The 21788-nt window shown below is 42.0% G+C and overlaps 3 protein-coding genes across 4 annotated transcripts in view; 1 reads left to right on the top strand and 2 right to left on the bottom strand.

The window, feature by feature from the left end:
- The first annotated feature begins 1197 nt into the window (after nt 1-1197).
- On the top strand, nt 1198-10068 carry LOC106607628 (tripartite motif-containing protein 54). The gene is given in 11 exon segments (XM_014204765.2): nt 1198-1293; nt 1601-1752; nt 4166-4230; nt 4233-4269; nt 4271-4334; nt 5984-6079; nt 7465-7665; nt 7667-7699; nt 9279-9299; nt 9673-9799; nt 9986-10068. Coding segments are annotated over 11 exon segments (975 nt in total).
- Nucleotides 10069-13045: 2977 nt separating this feature from the next.
- On the bottom strand, nt 13046-17260 carry LOC106607848 (UI). The gene is made up of 2 exons (XM_014205273.2): nt 17050-17260; nt 13046-16587 (listed from the first exon to the last, which is right to left on the bottom strand). The coding sequence occupies exon 2, from the start codon at nt 16556-16558 to the stop codon at nt 16061-16063; it is 498 nt and encodes a 165-aa protein (XP_014060748.1). The 5' UTR covers nt 16559-16587; nt 17050-17260; the 3' UTR covers nt 13046-16060.
- A 3925-nt stretch (nt 17261-21185) lies between these two features.
- Nucleotides 21186-21788, bottom strand: part of mpv17 (mitochondrial inner membrane protein MPV17) — a 38231-nt gene continuing 37628 nt past the window's right edge. Inside the window, exons 6-8 of one of the 2 annotated variants that reach the window (XM_014204737.2) lie at nt 21696-21728; nt 21554-21606; nt 21186-21424 (exon numbers count right to left, since the gene is read on the bottom strand). In XM_014204737.2, coding sequence (XP_014060212.1) covers nt 21355-21424; nt 21554-21606; nt 21696-21728 — 156 coding nt within the window. In that variant the 3' untranslated portion in view covers nt 21186-21354. 2 annotated transcript variants of the gene reach the window in all.

Below are 21788 nucleotides of genomic sequence, written 5' to 3'. Positions count from 1 at the left end.
TATTTAAGGTATCTGTGACCAACAGATGCATATCTGTATTCCCAGTCATGTAAAAGCCATAGATTAGGGCCTAATGAATGTATTTAAATTGACTGATTTCCTTATATGAACTGTAACTCAGTAAAATCTTTTAAATTGATGCATGTTGCGTTTATATTTTTGTTCAGTGTATTATTCATAGAAGGCACATTGAAATTTGAAACGTTGAAGTAGAAAATATTCAGATGTGCATTATTTGAGCCTGCTATTCCCCGAAAGTATCAACTGATAACATACCGGTAGGACGCCATATAATTGCTGCCCATTGCTCAAGTAATGGTTTTGAGTAAGTGACTAGTCGCACAACAACATGTACTGTGGAGTGGAGTCATTTGTTTGTTGTGATGCCAACAGCAGTTAGTGACTGCCTCCAGTCTGGCCTGAGTTCAGCAGGCTTTAGATTGATGCTGTGTTACTGATGTGGTGTTAAAATGTTTAGTGCCTCATGCCATCGGCACCAGCTATCTCTCTTAGGCCCAGTGACTCAGGGGCCTCCAATACACCCCGACCCCACTGAATGTTTCAGTGTGTCCTTTTCAAAGGCACTTCAATACTTGGTCTTGCCTATTCACCCTCTGAATGGCACACATACACAATCCATGTCTCAATTGTCTCGAGGCTTAAAAATCCTTCTTTAACCTGTCTCCTCCCCTTCATCTACACTGATTGAAGTGGATTTAACAAGTGACATCAATAAGGGATCATAGCTTTCACCTGGATTCACCTGGTCAGTCCATGTCATGGAAAGAGCAGGTGTTCCTAATGTTTTGTACACTCAGTGTATATGCAAAACAGACATTACTGCAATAGTATGTTCAGATTCCCACACCCTCACCGGTTTCAGTCTGTCAAGAACTGCAAAGCTGCTGTGTTTTTCACGCTCAACAGTTTCCAAGAATGGTCCACCATCCAAAGGACATCCAGCCAACTTAATACAACTGTGGGAAGCATTGGAGTCAACATGGGTCAGCAGCCCTGTGGAACGCTTTCGACACCTTGTAGAGTCCATGCCCCGATGAATTGAGGCTCCTCTGAGGGGAAAAGGGGTGCAACTCAATATTAGGAAGGTGCACCTAACGTTTTTTTTACACTCAGTGTATATCTTTGGTCCTGTTGAACCCTTCAGTTGACTGTTCGAACTGAAGGAGCCATTCAGATATGAGAGACTCCAACAGCTGCCTCAGTCCTGGGGGACAGGATGCAACAAGGTCTGCCTCTCAGGCCGAGGCCATTAATGGAAAGCAGAGGAGGCTGGTGGGAGGAGCTATAGGAGGACAGGCTCATTGTAATGGCTGGAATGGAATAAATGGAACGATATCACAACAAACATATGAGAAACACATATTTAACTCAGTTCCATTGATTCCATTCCAGCCATTACAATGAGCCCGTCCTCCTATAGCTCCTCCCACCAGCCTCCTCTGGTGAAAAGTGGTCTACTCGTCACAGACCAAGACAGGATATATTTGACTTATTTATAGTAATTACTAACTACTCCACATAGTCTGAACCATTTAGCCTTATTCAATATAACCATTTCAGTCTACAGTGTCGACTGTAGAGGATCATATCTGCTAGTGTGCAAGGAGAAGTTCTGAGAAGTTGGCGGTTCCGCTGTCCGTCGTGTCGTCACGAAGTGGTGTTGGACCGTCATGGTGTGTACCTTCTAGTAGAGAACATCATAGACATCTACAAACAAAGCAAGTCAGAGGTGTGTGTGTGTGTGTGTGTGTGTGTGTGTGTGTGTGTGTGTGTGTGTGTGTGTGTGTGTGTTTCGTGAACTCCGCCATGAAATAGTGCTTCCAAAATATTCACCGTTCCTGCAACAGACCTAACAGACCTAGACATGTGTTTTTATTCTAATGGTGTCACCACAGCTTCTGTGTGTTCATAAGCTGCGTCAAATCAAATCAAATTTTATTTGTCACATACACATGGTTAGCAGATGTTAATGCGAGTGTAGCGAAATGCTTGTGCTTCTAGTTCCGACCATGCAGTAATATCCAACGAGTAATCTAACCTAACAATTTCACAACAATTACCTTATACACACAAGTGTAAAGGAATGAATAAGAATATGTACATGAAAAATATATGAATGAGTGATGGTATAGAACGGCATAGGCAAGATGCAGGTGATGGTATAGAGTACAGTATATACATATGAGATGAGTAATGTAGGGTATGTAAACATTATATAAAGTGGCATTGTTTAAAGTGACTAGTGATACATTTATTACATCAATCTTTCCATTATTAAAGTGTCTGTTGTTGAGTCAGTATGTTGGCAGCAGCCACTCAATGTTAGTGATGGCTGTTTAACAGTCTGATGGCCTTGAGATAGAAGCTGTTTTTCAGTCTCTCGGTCCCAGCTTTGATGCACCTGTACTGACCCCGCTCTCTGGATGTTAGCGGGGGTGACCAGGCAGTGGCTCGGGTGGTTGTTGTCCTTGATGATCTTTTTGGCCTTCCTGTGACATCGGGTGGTGTAGGTGTCCTGGCATCATGTCAACATACCAGGAATATGGAAAGCTCAGTCCCTGGCAGTGTCCTCCATGTTGGTGTTATAACAAGCACACTTTATCCCTGCCTCGATGGAGTGGTAAACATGGGAACCATGTGTCCTCTGGTGACATTGACACAGCTACAGACGTGTGTCTCTGTATCTGGGGGTTAAGTACCATAGATTTTATATTTGGGCAGTGTTGCAATTACTGTAGGTGCATTGTATTACCATTCTAGGGTTAGGCTTAGGGTTAGCACTTATATCCTACTTTCTGTCCTAATCCTACCACTTTTTGGACCTGTAAGGTGCTGGATTCGGCTCAGTCTGGCTTTCTCTTCGACCCAAGGCTCAATTTAGCCACTGATGTGGTTCGGAAGAGGGAGTGAGAATCTGAACCTACTATTGCAGTAACGTCTGTTTTATATATATTTTATTTTAATTAACAGAAAATAGAAGACAAAACATTCAGGAAAGTTTCCTCTTTTTAGCCCCCCACCCCCTCAGCCCCCGTATTTCAAGACACATTTGCAATTTATTGTGCCTTCAAACACATTAAAAAAAAAGTTATTAAGTTACATATAAAAAAAAGAAACAAAAATGTATACACCACGAAGTTACTTGAATGCCGTAAAACATACTATAGCCTAACATTTCCAGGTGATTAGGTGATCCTATAGCAGTAACCTCAAGGGCTGGGGGTGAGGTAAATAATCTGGAGGAAGTGTATGGAGCAGTTTGAAATAGTATACCATCGGGCAGTAATGTCTGTTAACCAGTAGAGAGCAGTACTGTAATCTGTTACTACTGGCTGTTGTAAAAGCGCATTATTAAAAAGCCGTTGGTACTTTTGGCTGTAAACAAACTATGTTGTTTATTATATCATTTATATCCATCGCTGAATGTATAGTACGTGGCATATTTTTGTTCAAATACAGAAATAGGACCCATCTCTGAATACACATTCTCACTTTGTATACATGGCCACTGGGTGGCAGTCTTTTACAATATTTGGTTTAATTTAGAACGCTGTAGCGTTATCACAGCTTTTTCATACCTTGTCACTTGACACGATAAACATAAACGATAATATAATTACATCAAGGAAAGTACTTTTGGTCTGTAACACAGATTTGAGCTATATGAACAATCTATCTAGTTACACTCCAAATTATATTCCACAATGACTTTTATCGACTTTGTAAATTGGCTTGCAGTTATTTGATGTTATAACACCTTAACCCAGCAGAGCAAGGGAGAGAAATGAAACACTACCAAAGCTAGTGTATCATCAGCTGTTCCAGTGACTGTGAAACAAAGCGTGGGGAGAGTGGACTTCTCCCCTGGAGAATGGTGGTCAATAGCTGTAAATTACATATGAGGTAAACTGTTGGTGAAATCCCCTAATTCCTTGTAAGTGCTGTTCCCATAAGGATATTTCCTCTGTCATGGACAGAAGTGATGAGTCTCATAAGACAGAGGCAGTTTTGTGTGTGTGTGTGTGTGTGTGTGTGTGTGTGTGTGTGTGTGTGTGTGTGCGTGTGTGTGTGTGTGTGTGTGCGTGTGTGTGTGCGATTGAGTGTCTCTATAACAGGTCGTTCTTTTACTTCAGTGTCCCTGCAGGCCCCTGAACCCCACCAAGGTGGAGCAGCTGATGTGTGAGGAGCATGATGAGGAGAAAATCAACATCACTGCCTGAGCTGTGAGACGCCCACCTGCTCTATGTGCAGTGTTTGGCCAGCACAATGACTGTGAGGTGGCCCCCTTGCAGAACGTCTACAAGAGACAGAAGGTAAGGAAGCACCCTGAATCAGGTTGTAATGTCACTCAATATCTCTATAGGCTGTCTGTCTTCCTGTCTGGCAGTCTGTCTGCCCGCCTGTCTGTTAGATCGTCCTTACACTTACAATGAAAAGTAATTATCCAATATAACAGCTTACCTACTTTGTCACTCTCTGTTCATCATGTCCCCCAGAGAGAGATTTTAATCTTAAAGTGTAGAGCCAGTGTGTGTATGTGATCTGCCTGTGTGTGTGTGTGTGTTTGGTTTGTCTTTGAGTGCTGAGTGAAGTGACAGCAGACAGATGTATTGAGTTGGAGCTGCCCTGCGGGGGTTCTCACACTGTGAGGGCCGGGTTTCATCTCACGCGCACCCGCGCGCGCACGCGCACACACACACACACACACACACACACACACACACACACACTCACACAGCCTGGTGGCACGACAACAACTAATGTTGTATATCACACCTCTGAGTCGTGTGCAGCATTCGTGTCTGTCTGTCCTTCATGTGGACACACACACACACACACACACACACACACACACACACACACACACACACACACACACACACACACACACACACACACAAAGAGAGCGGTGCTCTGGCTTGCTGCCATTAGTCCTTACTTCTAATTTCTACTCCCTCTAACCCACTCACTATAAACTTGTCATCTCACACCCCTCTCTCTTAAATCTCCTCCCCCTCTGGCCATGCTGTGTACTGTGGGCCCAAGCAGAGAGGGACATGCCTGACCATTAGCTCCCATAGTTCTCCCTGGCTCTCTCTCTCTCTCTCTCTCTCTCTCTTTCTGAGTGACTCATCCATCCACAGCAGTGGGACTTGAGTCATTCTCCTCTGAGCTCAAGTCACAGGCTCAGCTCCTCCCTCGCTGCTGGCTGCCCGCTAACTAGGTCTCCTCTCCAGCATCCAGGTGAACAGTGACTAATATCAAAGTGAGAGTCCCACCATACCAGCATGGTGGACACCATTTGGTGGGACTCAACTGAAGGTCACTTGTTAAGGATGGACAATGTGTCTGGCTATTGAGTAAAACTGACGGGGGAAGCCACCCACACAAACATGATACATAGGGTTTACGTATGTACTGTATCTACTTACATAAGTTAAAACAGTACGAATGGACCATAGCGACAGACATGTTATTGAGCAGATGGCTTTGCACTACATTGCTCACTCACTCTGTAAACCACTCAACATTACAGTTCAGATGAGAAACGTTTGGGATCAACTTCAGCTTCACCTGATGTTTTATGCATTGTTGAAAAACAACACTTTTTCACTCAATCATCACAGTTGTGTGAGCTACCACATTAGGTTAGGGTTTCCCAACCCTCGCCTCAGCCCCCCCAGATGTTTCACATTTTACTTTTAACCCTAAACTGGCACACCGGGTTCAATTAGTCAACTAATCATCAAGCCTTTGAGTAATTGATTCCGGTGTGCCAGTTTAGGGTTAAAACTAAAATGTGAAACATCTGGAGAGGGTCGGGAAACACTGACCTAATGTGTTAGTGCAAGGTTGGAACAAAAGCCTTCTTATCCTGTAGCAACCCAGGACCAGGGTTGATGACCACTGGCGTAGTAAGTACAGACATTGACCCATCATGCTCTGTTGTGATTGGCTCCAGACGGTGCTGAGTGACGGCATCGCCATCTTGGTGGCGGGGAATGACCGTATCCAGGCCCTCCTCTCTAAGTTGGAGGAGACCTGCAAGACCATCCAGGTGAGAATGTCACCCATTACAACCACTCACACTTCTCACCTCAAAGTCACAATCACTCACTGTGGGGTCACAACACACGTTACTCACATCACTGTGAAGAACCTGTTATAGTGTAGAAACTAGCATGAATAAGTAGTAATACATTATTTATTAACTATTTCTACACTCAACAAAAATATAAATGCAACATGTAAAGTGTTGGTCCCATGTTTCATGAGCTGAAATAAAAGATCCCAGAAATGTTCCATATGCACAAAAAGCTTATTTCTCTCAAATGTTGTGCACAAATTTGTTTACATACCTGTTAGTGAGCATTTCTCCTTCGCTAAAATCATCCATCTACCTGACAGGCCATACTGTAGTTATTACCCCTGTGAATGTAGTGTGTCTATGGGATAATGCATGTCTTAGTATGCAAAGAAAATATTTTTGTGTGGATAGTCACACATTCTCCATCAGCGCAACCATGTAGCTACCTGCTGCAGCATTAACAGATAAGGATATTTGATGAAGTATCTCTACTTAAACTAACTGAAAATTGATAGTTTATTCCCGTTATATTGTTTTACATTTTGATCTCCAGGATCATGAAGCCTTGGAGTGAGATACTGTTAAAATGTGAAACGGATAAGTTGTATTGTATCAAGAAGCTGATTAAACGGCATGATCATTACACAGGTGCACCTTGTGCTAGGGACAATAAAAGGCCACTCTAAAATGTGCAGTTTTGTCACACCACACAATGCCACAGATGTCTCAAGTTTTGAAGGAGCGTGCAATTGCCATGCTGACTGCAGGAATGTCCACCAGAGAAATGTTCTGAAACAAAGTTGAAAATGTCTTAGTTCTTCCATGGCCTGCATGTCACCCATTGAGAATGTTTGGGATGCTCTGGATCGACTTGTATGACAGCGTGTTCTAGTTCCCGCCAATATCCAGACTTGCCTAGTTAAATAAAGGCTAACATTTAAATATATGTATTTTTTTTTAATATAAAATAAAATACTTTGCACAGCCATTGAAGAGGTGTGGGACAACATTCCACAGGCCACAATCAACAGCCTGATCAACTCCATGTGAAGGAGATGTGTCGCGCTGCATGAGGTAAATGGTGGTCACACCAGATACTGACTGGTATTTTGATCCACGCCCCTACCTTTTATTAAGGTATCTGTGACCAACAGATGCACATTTGTATTCCCAGTCATGTGAAATCCATAGATTAGGGCCTAATTAATTCATTTTAATTGACGGATTTCCTTATATGAACTGTAACTCAGTAAAACCGTAGAAATTGTCGCACGTTGCGTTTATATTAAGCATTTCTAAAGGCTTATTCATGAAAAGTCATTATTATAAAGTGTTCAATGGGTGTCTGTGTGCAGGAGAACGGAGATCATCAGAAGCAGAGTCGGTGTGATAAGTTTGACCGGCTGTATGCCATCCTGGAGGAGAGGAAGGAGGAGCTGGTGGGGAGGATCAGCCGCCAGCAGGATGACAAGCTGGACCTCGTCCACTCCCTCATGCGTCGCCACGGAGACCACCTGGAGGGCGCGGGCCAGCTTGTGGGGACAGCCATCCAGTCCAATAGAGGAGCCACAGATGGCCGTGTTCCTACAGGTAGGCACTATGGATGGAACACTAGCCCTGAACCTGGGTGCACGGTCTGGCTTCAGTAACTGGACCTGGGGTGTGTACCAGTATGTCGTTGAATGGAATGGAATGATGGTCATTCCAGCACAATTACCGGTATATGTTAAGATGTAACTTCTTGAGCAGAAAACATGCCTGTTTCAGCCCCTCGGAAACTGCACTAGGATCAGAGTTCCTGCAAGTGTTTCACTGTCTTATGATCAGTAGCCCTACAGCTAGCATATGAGTCAGTGGGCCCTCAACAACTAACTGTAATATGATCAGTTGTTTGATCAATGGCTCTGGGTCAGTTGTGAGCTGGCCCCAATCCACATGAGACATGATAAGGCATAAAGTAATAACAGTGATGATGAGTCACAGACACCATAGAGACTATAGTCCCCCTCTCTCACCCCTGACTTGAACAAATAACAGTCTACTCCACATCCTGTACATGCTGGTACCAGGCTCATTGATATGCCCAAAGATGTAGTAAAGGATCCTTTCATCCTTTAAATCAGGTTTAGAGAAACCTTCACTATCGATGATCAATGGGGTGTCATGCAGTGCTTCGCCGTATTGAGCAGGGGAGGAGTGATGAGCAGAAAGCCCAGCAGGGGAGCCTCATCGGCGGGGACGCTGCTTTTAAAAGCACCCCTAGAAACTCTGGTCCTGTGATTCTCTGATCACTCATACTGTAACCCTGTGGAGGTGATTGACACCTCTGTCCATCAATACACTAGAAGCATTCTCTGAGTTCCAGCCCCTAGGAGCCAGGCATTGCTCAACTAGTGACAAACCTACACACTACACACACACACCTCCCCTGCGGGGGACACCTGCCTCATCCTTTGACCGCTGGCCTACTGGCCATAAATATTGTCCTTGTAATAGAGCCAGGTGGGATGACGTGCCCCTGCTGCAGACCACAGGTAGTTTAAACCCCTGCTAGGCGAGAGATAGATGGTGCCATTTATGCCATTCATCCGACACTCCTTTCCTCCACTCAGGTCCCTTGCTTTATAAAAAGCTCCAGTTTGAGTGAAGGCTCGCAATTCAAGTGTCTCTTTATTCAACTCCTTCACCGTCCACGCTTGCAAGCACTTTGTTTTGTCAACCAGTTTAGGGCTCTATTCACTCTGTAAACCTGAGTGATACAGATTCCACGTTAGAAATGTAAAAGTCATTTCCGATTGAGCCGACATTTGCAGCGTTTACTGTGAATGCGGTCTCCGCTATAGCGGAAACGTTGCCTTTAAATTTAAATGACGCTGTAAATCTGAACTTCCGCGATGCGGATTGAATAGGGCCCTAACTGTTAGCGCTAGCGTGAGTGTCAGGACGGTGGCAGGTGCACGTTTTATGAATGACTCAAACTGAGCGAGTGATTCAGAAGATCGAGAGAAGAGGAGGCTATAGAAATTAAATGAATTGTAAATGAATAAAAATTATATAAAACTCAAAAAACTTATTCTAGAGTATATATAGCACTAATTTACCTCAGAAATTGAAGTGCAGGAATTGAAACTAAACGCAATAGCCTATTGATCATTTATTTTCTCCACAGATCATCAAGGATATATTTAAACAGAAAGTAAAATTCTTCTTTTCATCTGTTTAGTGTTCCATTCTGCTGCTTATGGGGTGTTTAGCTGGAAAGTCACAAATTACATTACATTCACTAACACAAGCACTAAAATAAACTAACACACCAATTGCAATGACTGTAAACTGAAAGTAACTGCATGAGAGATGTGTGTGGTTGGCAGTAATGTGTGATTGCTGGCTGCTGATAGCTAATGCATTATAATGAAGCTCTCCACTTGTAGAGTTATCGAGCAGACCCACCCAGCCTGCGTCACTACCAGCCACAGGGGGACAGGGGACACTGCCATCCATCGCTGTCCGTCATCTCCTATTTGTTTGTCTCTGAGCTGTGACCTCCCCACTGTGTCCTTGTCAGGATCTCTGCCACTGCCAAGGCGTCCAACATGGAGTGTCCAGAGCCGGGTTATGAGAGCATGGCCCGTTTTGTTACCAACACAGAGGATGTGGCAGACATGCTAAGGACCATTGACTTCAACACAAGTAGGGCCTCAGGTAGCTGTACAATACAACCATATATGGAGAGTTTGGCCATTAACGTTATATTTGACTCTAGCCTCAGGGAAGTGACGTCAGCTCCAAACATTACCCCTGAAGTCGCACGTTCAAGAACAATTCCCTTGTTTTTGATTGGTCTGTCTTAATGTGGTGCGCCGTATGTGGTCGCAGGCTCCCACGGAGAAGACGGAGAAGACGGTTATGATCTGGATGAGGGGGCCAGGACCTGGCATCACTGTCAACGGTGGACGTAGACTATGGGAGATACCAGTAGTTGAAAAGGATCCCTCAGATTAATATCAAAAGACAAACCAGCATATAGTATGCTGCTCCTCTGCTTTATTCCTGTACCCACATTTACAACGTTTAGGCTACAAACCCAAAGGCTTTAATATGTAGTTTCTTATGACATTAGTCTTAAATATTGCCATAAAGGCTGAAATCAAGTGTGTCATGTCCAGTATATGGATCACTTGTCTTGTTCACCTCACGGCAGACTCATTTCAAATGGAAAGACAATGCATTATTTTTCCTCTGTGATCAATCAATTCCATATTCCCCTAGCTACCTCCAAAGGTATAACGATGCTGCTTAAAACCAGGGGACCCTTCAGCCTCACAGCGTCACTGTAACATTCCAGAGATGAATGAACTGGAAGCACACATTTCATGAATGGCCACGATCAGATAGTCCAGGGAGAGATGGGGAGGTTATTTACTGGCCTGTCGTTTATACATGATTATGGGTTCATCCAGAAACTCAGAAGTGAAGAGTTTGATGTAGCCTGTTGATTGGGCTTTACCTTGTTGTACTGACTATGACAATTCTTGTGATTTTGGCTTAATATACAGTACTAGTCAAAAGTTTGGGTACACGTACTCATTCCAGAGTAATTCTTTATTTTTTATTTTTTTTACTATTTTCTACATTGTAGAACAATAGAGAAGAAATCAAAACTATGAAATACACAAAAAAGTGTTAAACAAATCAAAGTATGTTTTATATTTGAGACTCTTCAAAGTAGCCACCCTTTGCCTTGATGACAGCTTTGCACACTCTTGGCATTCTCTCAACCAGTTTCATGAGGTAGTCACCTGGAATGCATTTCAATTAACAGGTGTGCCTTGATAAAAGTTAATTTGTGGAATTTCTTTCCTTCTTAATGCGTTTGAGCCAATCAGTTGTAACAAGGTAGGGATGGTATACAGAAGATTGCCCTATTTGGTAAAAAAACAAGTCCATATTATGGCAAGAACAGCTCAAATAAGCAAAGTGAAATGACAGTTCATCATTACTTTAAGACATGAAGGTCAGTCAATACGGACATTTCAAGAACTTTGAAAGTTTCTTCAAGTGCAGTCGCAAAAACCATCAAGCGCTATGATGAAACTGGCTCTGATGAGGACCGCCACGAGGAAGGAAGACCCAGAGTTACCTCTGCTGCAGAGGATAAGTTCATTAGAGTTACCAGCCTCAGAAATTGCAGCCCAAATAAATGCTTCACAAAGTTCAAGTAACAGACACATCTCAACATCAACTTTTCAAAAGAGACTGCGTGAATCAGGCTTTCATGGTTGAATTGCTGCAAAGAAACCACTACTAAAGGACACCAATAATAATAATAGACTTGCTTGGGCGCCAAGAAACACGAGTAATGGACATTAGATGGTGGAAATCTGTCTTTTGGTCTGATGAGTCCAAATTTGAGATTTTTGGTTCCAACCGCCGTGTCTTTGTGAAACGCAGAGTAGGTGAATGGATGATCTCTGCATGTGTGGTTCCCACCGTGAAGCATAGAAGAGGTGGGATGTTGTGGGGGTGCTTTGCTGGTGACACTGTCAGTGATTTATTTAGAATTCAAGGCACACTTAACCAGCATGGCTACTACATAATTCTGCAATTATACGCCATCCCATCTGGTTTGCGCTTAGTGAGACAATCATTTGTTTTTCAACAGTGATGGAGTGCTGCATCAGAGAGTGATGGAGAGTGATGGAGTGCTGCATCAGATGACCTGGCCTCCACAATCACCCAACTTCAACCCATTTGAGATGGTTTGGGATGAGTTGGACCACAGAGTGAAGGAAAAGCAGCCACCAAGTGCTCAGCATATGTGGGAACTCCTTCAATACTGTTGGAAAAACATTCCAGGTGAAGCTGGTTGAGAGAATGTCAAGAGTGTGCAAAGCTGTCATCATGGCAAAGGGTGGCTACTTTGAAGAATCTCAAATATAAAACATATTTTGATTTGTTTAACACTTTTTTGGTTACTACATGATTCAATATGTGTTATTTCATAGCTTTGATGTCTTCACTACTATCCTACAATGTAGAAAATAGTAAAAATAAAGAAAAACCCTTGAATGAGTAGGTGTGTTCAAACTTTTGACTGGTACTGCAGATCATGGCCCTCACACTGGGCATTCAGCTCTGTTAAAAAGGCCAAAGGCTCTGCCTCCTGGTGCCTTGGGACCTCAGCTTGACAGGTAGTGAAGAATAGACCTCTCCTGCATTTCCAACGACACACACACATCTGAGCCATCTTTCTGTAACCTGTGTCATTACTTATAATACATAGTTAGAAATAACTACTGCCCCACCTTGCGTGTGCTGGGTGTTTTTGGGTTGTTGTAGATATATGGACCTGACCCTGAGTCCTCACAGGAGCTGACCTTGTCACTGGGGCTGTCGACCCCTCATTGATTGAAGGAAGAGAGAGAAGTGAGGGAGAGGAAAGTGAGGGGACACACACAAGGGGAGAAAAGGAGCCGGGACAGGGAGTAATTGATGGAGGATTCTGGTGGGATGATGAAGATGTATATGTGTGTGTGTGTGTGTGTGTGTGTGTGTGTGTGTGTGTGTGTGTGTGTGTGTGTGTGTGTGTGTGTGTGTGTGTGTGTGTGTGTGTGTGTGTGTGTGTGTGTGTGTGTGTGTGTGTGTGTGTGTGTGTGTGTGTGTGTGTGTGTGTGTGTGTGTGTGTGTGTGTGTGTGTGTGTGTGTGTGTGTGTGTGTGTGTGTGTGTGTGTGTGTGTGTGTGTGTGTGTGTGTGTGTGTGTGTGTGTGTGTGTGTGTGACTATGAATGGAGACAGATCACTGAAGGCCGTCAGACATGTATCAGAGGTTAACTTATGCCGTTTTCTGGCAACAAGCTGTTCCAACATTAACTCTTCACACTACAAGAAGGATAAGACAGAACAGAATGGCCAATTCCATGATCCGTGACATGTACATTAATCAAATCAAATCAAGCTTTATTTATACAGCACATTTCAGACATGGGATACAACGCAATATGCTTTACAGGAAAAAAACGAATAAAAAAACTATGAAAATAAAAGCTGAAATATTTACTACACAACAAACATAATATAAAAAACTAAAGAATGACAAACTGAACAACTAGAAAGCACCCTAAGGTAATGCAAAGCTAAAAATATGTTTTAAGATCTCTTTTAAATATGCACACAGTTTTGGCCCCCCTCAAGTTTTCTGGCAGGCTATTCCAAAGGCTGGGGGCATAATACCTAAAGGCTGTCTCTCCATGCCTATCGGTCCTAGACTTTGGAATAGTTCAAAGGCCAGTGCCAGAGGACCTGAGGGACCTACTGGGTACATCATTTAAAAGCATGTCTGACGTGTTGGGGTGCACAATCATGGATAGATTTAAAAACCAATAGCTGTGTGTTAAGTGGGGTTTCTCATGGAATCTAAGGGGAAACCATTGTCTTGCTCATATTATGATTTTTGGCCTCCGAGATTTGTAGCAGACATAGCTGAAGACTACACAGCCAAATGTAACAATACGGAACGGAGCATAAAGCTCAAACATCACACAGTTGAAGGCCTCCCTTGCCACCCACCAGATATGCTGTATGTAGAAAAACCTGTGTATTGTGTGTAAGTATGATAAACTAAGAATAATCCAATTAAATGTATACCACTGTTGGTTTGAATTGCGCATGTTGTAAAGTAGGAAGAATACATTGTTGTGTCATGTTTTTATCTCACCTCACACTCCTACTAGTGCTTTAACCGAAAGGTTGCATGTTGGAATATCCGAGCCGACTAGGTGAAATCTGTCTATCTGCCATTGAGCAAAACACAACCCTAATTGCTCCAGGGTCGCCGTCAATAATGGCTGATCGCTGGCCGTGACCCCACTCGCTCAGGTTCTCAGGGGGAGTGGGATATGCAACAACAACAAAAATATCTAATTCACACACCACACACTTGTACAGGTTACACACTTGTACATGTGTGAAACAGGACATTTTGACTTCCTCTTCATCTTACAACAACCTTAACTTTGACGAGTTCCACAAGTATGACTAATATTGTAGAGACCGAAGCAGCTGAAAGACTACTCATGAAAGTAAATGATCTGACTATAGCATATGCACATTTTAGCTTCAGCTTACAAAATTGTATACAAAAAGAAAATCTCATTATGATATCCCCTCTCTCCTTTTCTAGCAAATGTTTGTGTTACAAACCCTGACCTTAAGCTACAGCTGCTGCTTTGATCTCCAGTGGAATTTGAGATGGTGTTAACCACAGAATGAATCATTGAATGCATCTCTATGGTGTTAACACAGTGAGGAACAAGGCAGCAGATCCACCACCATACTGACAGTCTGAGTCATAGAAACACCAGGCTGGGGGGCATTTTGATGAGTTCTCAAAAATTCGCAGAGACTCTCACCAACTACTACACCATTATCCAGGCATCCACATGTTATTCTTTTAAAAAGAAGACGGGCAACCGCTGTAAAGTTACATTTAATGAGAGTTAAAGGCGATAACTGCAATGAATGTTTGGCCATGGAGGTTAGATATTTGGCCATAGGGGTTTTGCAATGAGTGTTTAGCCAGAGTTTAAGTAAATCTGCAAGGAGTTTATTTATATTTCAATAGGCAATAGGATATTCAGCAGCATCTGTTTACAGATGTAGGAATAAACTATTTTGGTAGTCAAGTCAGCAGAATAGTTTCCTTTATTACATGCACTACTGTAAGAGACTATGACAAACTCAATGGACATTTTTTCAGAACTTTTTTTTATTCAAAAATATAAATGGCAAAAAAGCTTTTCTTTACTGCTAAACCATGTGATCATATGATATGTCCATGATTGGGGCTTTGACAAAACAGTCAACATAAAATGAACCATTAAATGTTTTTCTTAGTTTAAGGTAAGCATGCTAGGTACAGTACAGAGGATAGTGTACTTGCTTGGATGGAAAGATAATAAGGAGAGTGGGAGTGGCGTTAAGTGTAGGATATGTTCACTTTGTCTCAGATTAGATTGGAGATTAGTTGTATCACAGAAACCTACGGGCAATGCCAGACCCCATACCTGAAACAATGTGAAAAGGCTTCTTCTGCTGGCGAGATGGCTGCCTGCCAAGTGAGCTAACAAACCAAGGGCAAATGGCTAATCACTATAAATTAAACAATTGGCATACAGCAAATACAGTAATGAAATGACAATATTACATGAGTGCTTTACCTGATTGGTTTTAATCTATGCCGGTGATAAGGCCCTAGTTCAATCTTTTTCAGTTGTTGAACAAAAATACATCTCAGGAAAAGGACACAATGTACCTATATTGACTGAGCCTTGTCCCTTAAAGTGAGCAACAAAATAAGTCACACAACTAACCGTTGAATGGTCACATATGGGTTGCCAATATCAATTTGCACAGCATTATTTTCCTCCAATGTGTTATAAAAGGCCTATAGCATGTAATGCTGGAAACAATGATTAGCCTACCTGCCTTTGTTATTTACCTAGTACCAACCATTTATACTAGGACTAACAAAACATGTTGCACTTATTCCACATGAGGGCAACTTGTAACTCAATTTGTGTCTGGCAATATTATTGTTGTAGGCCAACTACAATGCTCCGGACATCCAAAGGTGAGAATACACTATAGAGGTGTGAGATCCGGAGTATTCACACTATGCCATATGTTAGGGAATAGTTGTCAAGGCGCCTCACTATGATTCCATTGTAGATAGGGTCTTGGCAGTCAATAATTTATTGCCCGTTGATTTTGAAAGGCTTTTTGGACAGGTGGGGAAGTTATTTTTATGCATCTTATGATGAAGAATGGCAGAGAAACCAACGGTTAAATAAAATTCTAAACTATTTCGTGGGTCTGAGAGTGCCAGGGGCTTTGTTGTTTTCTGTGAGATGTTTTATCTTGATGTTTTCTCCCTTGTTGACGACACTTGCTGTATCACTTTCCAACTTCATCCAGATACTTGCGGTTTAACTCCGCTTGCTCCTTCTGGCTCTCGATCCTCGCCATTTCGATCATATTTCTCAGAAGGTGGAAAGTGAGGTCGATTGAGATCGGGGGGTCATCGTTTCTTTTGGTCAGCTCCACGAAGTCTTCCAGGCTGTTGCCCTCCTCAGGCGCGCGCTGCTCCTCCAAGGGCGGCAAACTGCGCGCCAGGTGACCAAGACCCCTCGAGCCCAGGGGCGTCACCTCAAAGGGAAACTGTGGCGGGAGACCTGCCTGCATCCGGGGATTTCTCAGCAAATACCTCAGTATCTTTTCTCCTATAAGGTAGGAAACTGCGTTATCACCAGCCTTCAGCAACACCTCGTCCAGCTGACTCTTGTAGCCGTGGCCGTCGAACATTGCCAGGTCCCGTGGTCTACAGACACTGGGGGGGATGTGAGAGCTGAGGAGAATAGTGGCAAGGAGCAGGAACAGGGGAACAGGCTTCATAGTGCTGGACAGACGGACAAAACGGTGCCCTGTTACGGAGAGAGGTGTAAAAATATTAGCAAAAAGCACTGGAATTCAAAGTAGACTCAAACTTTAAATTGCACGTATTTAACAATTGTGTTCAAAGCAAAAACAAATAGGCTATCACATTTTTACAAAAATGTGCCTAAAGGCAAGCGTAACATAAACAGTAATAAACCTCAAACGTAACAAAATAATATGTTTATCCTTACATTATAAACATATGCATGTGAGTAGGCTATTTATAGGCGTGGTTAATTGTCACACAATGGAGACACATCGTTGAGTTACTGAAACAAGCATGCACATGCTTCTTCAGCTTTGTAAATAAGTAAAATAAACATATTGTTTTTATGATGCAAAAATGACCAACGAATTGCTGTGTCCTTGATATTCTCAATTCAGTACCAGAACTCTCAGCACCTCAAACTAAAAAGGTGAAACAAAAGAAAGCTAAATAAACCACTTACCAGTACTTTGTCTCCTGATGCTGAAAAAGTTGCACACCGGCTAGAAAAGTGTCAATTGAGACCCCGGTCCGAAAAGTCCCGCTAAATGTCGATTGGAGAATAACGCCTCTTTCTTAAGGGTTATATATACATCCAACATCGTTCCATTGACGTCAGTGCAAGTGCATAAACTGCTTGTAAATGAGGCGACTCCGTTTGAAGTAAAGGCAAGTGTTTTGAGGGACAGCTTATTATGCTACAAGCCAAGGTCTGCTCAATAACATTTAAAATGTTTCCATTTGAGTCATTTAGCAGACGCTCTTATCCTGAGCGACTTACAGCAGTGAGTGCAAACATTTTCATATTTTTTTTCAGGACAGTTTGTCGATCTGATATTCTATTTTTCCATACAACTCTTAAGTTAGCCTACCTCAAACTGTCACATTATCCCTAATTAAGTCCGCAAGGCAAAACCAGTTACTGTTTCACACGGTGTTGGTATGCCTCCAGTTAAACTAAAATAACAGAACGCCCCGCAAAAAAACAACACATTTACTTATTAAAAACAACCAATTGTGGAAGTTATAACAAAGTGATTCGTCAAAGTGTAAAGCTGCTCCATGTACCATGAATCTGGACTCTGAATAAACTAGTCTAGAAATGATGAACCGTTGTCGTGATGCCTTTATGCATGGTTTAACATCTAAGCGAGGCAGAGCAGAAGTGCACAGCGGGGAAACGTGCAGAGGGCGCAGAGAACTGTCCATGGTTCTGAAAAGGTTTATGCCCGCGATGCAAGTTTCTAAATGAAAACTACACAAAATAGAGGAATATGTCATAGTTAGCTGATACAATCCGAGAGCTGTACAGACTTCACTTAATATGACTGTAGGCCTATTAATGCATTGAAAACTAATTTAAAGCCACCTCCATGTATTTTTGTCAGATACATTTAGTTCGTTATAGAAATGATTCCTCTTTTCAGAAATAGTCAGGCTAATGGATTTGTCTGTTTGGTCCCCCAACTATTTTTCTAAAATACTTTTTTTCGCATGGAGAAGTGTGGCATATTCAACAATGGTGCAAAGTTGGGGTCAAAGCCACTCATCATGTCACCTTTTAAACAGAAGTTAAAGAAATAATTAGATATTAAAGAACAGGCAGATATGGCTTTAATATTGCAATTCCTTGTACATTTTAAAAGTATAGTGTATACAATTTAAGCTTAATACAACATTTTAACATTGTATGTTTAATACTGCTGGTAATGTCATAAATTGAAATGAGAACACAGAAATCAAGTAAGCTACTGTTTAACAGCAGAGTAAGTCACTGAACAAAAATATAAATGCAACATGCAACAATTTCGAAGATTTTACTGAGTTACAGTTCATATAACGAAATCAGTCAATTGAAATAAACTCAATAGGCCCTATTCTATGGATTTCACGACTGGGACTAAAGATATGCATCTGTTGGTCGCAGATACCTTAAAAAACAAGGTAGGGCGTGCATCAGAAAACCATTCAGTATCTGGTGTGACCACCATTTATTTGCATATCAGCCTGTTGATTGTGGCCTGTGGAATGTTGTACCCCTCCTCTTTAATGGCTGTGCGAAGTTCCTGGATATTGGCGGGAACTGGAAACATGCTGTCATACACGCCAATCCAGAGCATCCCAAACTTGCTCAATGGGTGACATGTCTGATCAGGAAGGCGGCCATGGAAGAACTGGGACATTACCAGCTTCCAGGAATTGTGTACAGATCCTTGTAAAATGGGGCTGTGCATTATCATGCTGAAACATGAGGTGATGGGTTGGATGAATGACAACAATGGTGCTTCAGGAACTCGTCACAGTATCTCTGTCCATTCAAATTCCCATCGATAAAATGCAATTGTGTTCTTTGTCCGTAGCTTATGAATACCCATACCAGAACCCCACCACCACCATGGGGCACTCTGTTCACAATGTTGATACCAGAAATCAGCTCGACCACATAACAACGTGGTCTGTGGTTGTGAGGCTGGTTGGACGTACTGCCAAATTCTCTAAAACAACGTTGGAGGCAGCTTATGGTAGAGAAATTAACAGTCAATTCTTTGGCAACAGCTCTGGTGGACATCCCTGTAGTCAGCATGCCATTGCACGCTCCCTCAAACCTTGAGACATTTGTAGCATTGTGTTGTGTGACAAAACTGCACATTTTAGAGTGGCCTTTTATTGTCCCTAGCACAAGGTGCACCTGTGTAATGATCATGCTGTTTAATCAGCTTATTGATATGCCACACCTGTCAGGTGAATGGATTATCTCGGCAAAGGAGAAATAACAGGGATGTAAACAAATCTGTGCACAAAAATATTTGAGAGAAATAAGGGTTTTGTGCATATGGAAAATATCTGGGATCTTTTATTTCAGCTCATGAAACATGGGACCAACACTTTACGTATTGCGTTTATATTTTTGTTCAGTATATATGTCAACTACAGTCTGCCTGACTATCAACTTTTTATAGCATTAATAGTAACTTCATATACACTACCGGTGAAACGTTTTAGAACAAGGGTTTTTCTTTATTTTACTATTTTCTATACTGTAGAATAATAGTGAAGACATCAAAACTATGAAATAACACATAGAATCATGTAGTAACCAAAAAAGTGTAAAACAAATCAGAATTAATTTTATATTTGAGATTCTTCAAATAGCCACCCTTTGCCATGATGACAGCTGGGCACACTCTTGGCATTCTCTCAACCAGCTTCACCTGGAATGCTTTTCCAACAGTCTTGAAGGAGTTCCTACATATGCTGAGCACTTGTTGGCTGCTTTTCCTTCACTCTGCGGTCCGACTCATCACAAACCATCTCAATTTGGTTTAGGTCAGGGGATTGTGGAGGCCAGGTCATCTGATGCAGTACTCCATCACTCTCATTCTTGGTAAAAATAGCCCTTACACAGCCTGGAGGTGTGTTGGGGCATTATGCTGTTGAAAAACAAATGATAGTCCCACTAAGTGCAAACCAGATGGGATGGTGTATCGCTGCAGAATGCTGTGGTAGCCATGCTGGTCAAGTGAGCCTTGAATTCTAAATTAATCACAGACCGTGTCACCAGCAAAGCTCCCTCACACCATAACACGACCTCCTCCATGCTTTACAGTGGGAAATACACATGCAGAGATCATCCGATCACCCGTTCACCCACACCGCGTCTCATAAAGACACGGCAGTTTGAACCAAAAATCTCAAATTTGGACTCCAGACCAAAGGACAAATTTCCACCGGTCTAATGTCCATTGCTCGTGTTTTTTGGCCCAAGCAAGTCTCTTCTTCTTATTGGTGGCCTTTAGTAGTGATTTCTTTGCAGCAATTCGACCATGAAGGCCTGATTCACACAGTCTCCTCTGAAAAGTTGATGTTGAGATGCGTCTGTTACTTGAACTTTGTGAAGCATTTATTTGGGCTGCAATTTCTGAGGCTGGCAAATCTAATGAACTTATCCTCTGCAGCAGAGGTAACTCTGGGTCTTCCTTCCTCGTGGCGGTCCTCATCAGAACCAGTTTCATCATAGCGCTTGATGGTTTTTGCAACTGAACTTGAAGAAACTTTCAAAGTTCTTGAAATGTTCCGTATTGACTGACCTTCATGTCTTAAAGTAATGATGGACTGTCATTTCTCTTTGCTTATTTGAGCTGTTCTTGCCATAATATGGACTTTCTGAATACCCCCCCACCTTGTCAAAACAAGCTCAAACGCATTAAGGGAAAAAATTGCACATATTAACTTTTAAGAAGGCACACCTGTTAATTGAAATGCATTCCAGGTGACTACCTCATGAAGCTGGTTGAGAGAATGCCAAGAGTGTGCAAAGCTGTCATCATGGCAAAGGGTGGCTATTTGAAGAATCTCAAATATATTTTGATTTGACACTTTTTGTTTTTTGTTTAACACTTTTTTGGTTACTACATGATTGCATATGTCTTATTTCATAGTTTTGATGTCTTCACTATTATTCTACAATGTAGAAAATAGTAAAAATAAAGAAAAACCTTTGAATGAGTAGGTATGTCCAAACTTTTGACCAGTAGTGTAGATGTGACAAACTTTCACAAAAATCTTTCACTATGCAAAAGTTTCAGTTTCTTTTTTTTCTTTTTCAAGTTTGAATATTTCATAGTGTTTGTTAACAATTTTTTTCCTGACCGCTAACTTAGTGTGCGATTCACAGCTTTCTGGATTCAGTGTATCACACTATTTGCAGGTGTAAAAGTCTCATTGATAATCCTATATGTGTGAGGTAGGGCGGGTCCTGAAATATCCATCACATCTTATTGGCTTTCCAGGACAAGTAGGAATTCCAGCCGATAGCTACAATCTGGACCACAGCCAATCTGCAAGACAAGAGTTCAATACTGACACATCACAGCTGAATAAATAGATCAATGCCATTGAATAGATCAATATGGAAATAAAATGTATATGGACTACATTGATGTCACTAAACTATCCCAGGGGCTCACCGGTGGTGCAGTGGGATAAAATAGAAGTTGGCAATCTGGACTGCAGGCCATAGCTGAAAAAGAGCGGAACACATTCAATGAAACATTACAGAGTGGTTCATACTGTAAATAATATTTTAAGCCTTTCACAGGGATAACTTACATAGTAATTTGAGATCAAGGCATCTGTGTAGTCCTGCAGAGAATAAGATTGACACAGAGACCTTTACGTTAGAGCTTAGAATGATTGTGTATT

The sequence above is a fragment of the Salmo salar genome, chromosome ssa06 (assembly GCF_905237065.1).
Source record: "Salmo salar chromosome ssa06, Ssal_v3.1, whole genome shotgun sequence".
Classification (NCBI taxonomy): Eukaryota; Metazoa; Chordata; class Actinopteri; order Salmoniformes; family Salmonidae; genus Salmo; species Salmo salar.
The sequence above is the reverse complement of the archived record's forward strand: the minus strand, read 5'-3'. Positions and strand labels throughout refer to the sequence as shown.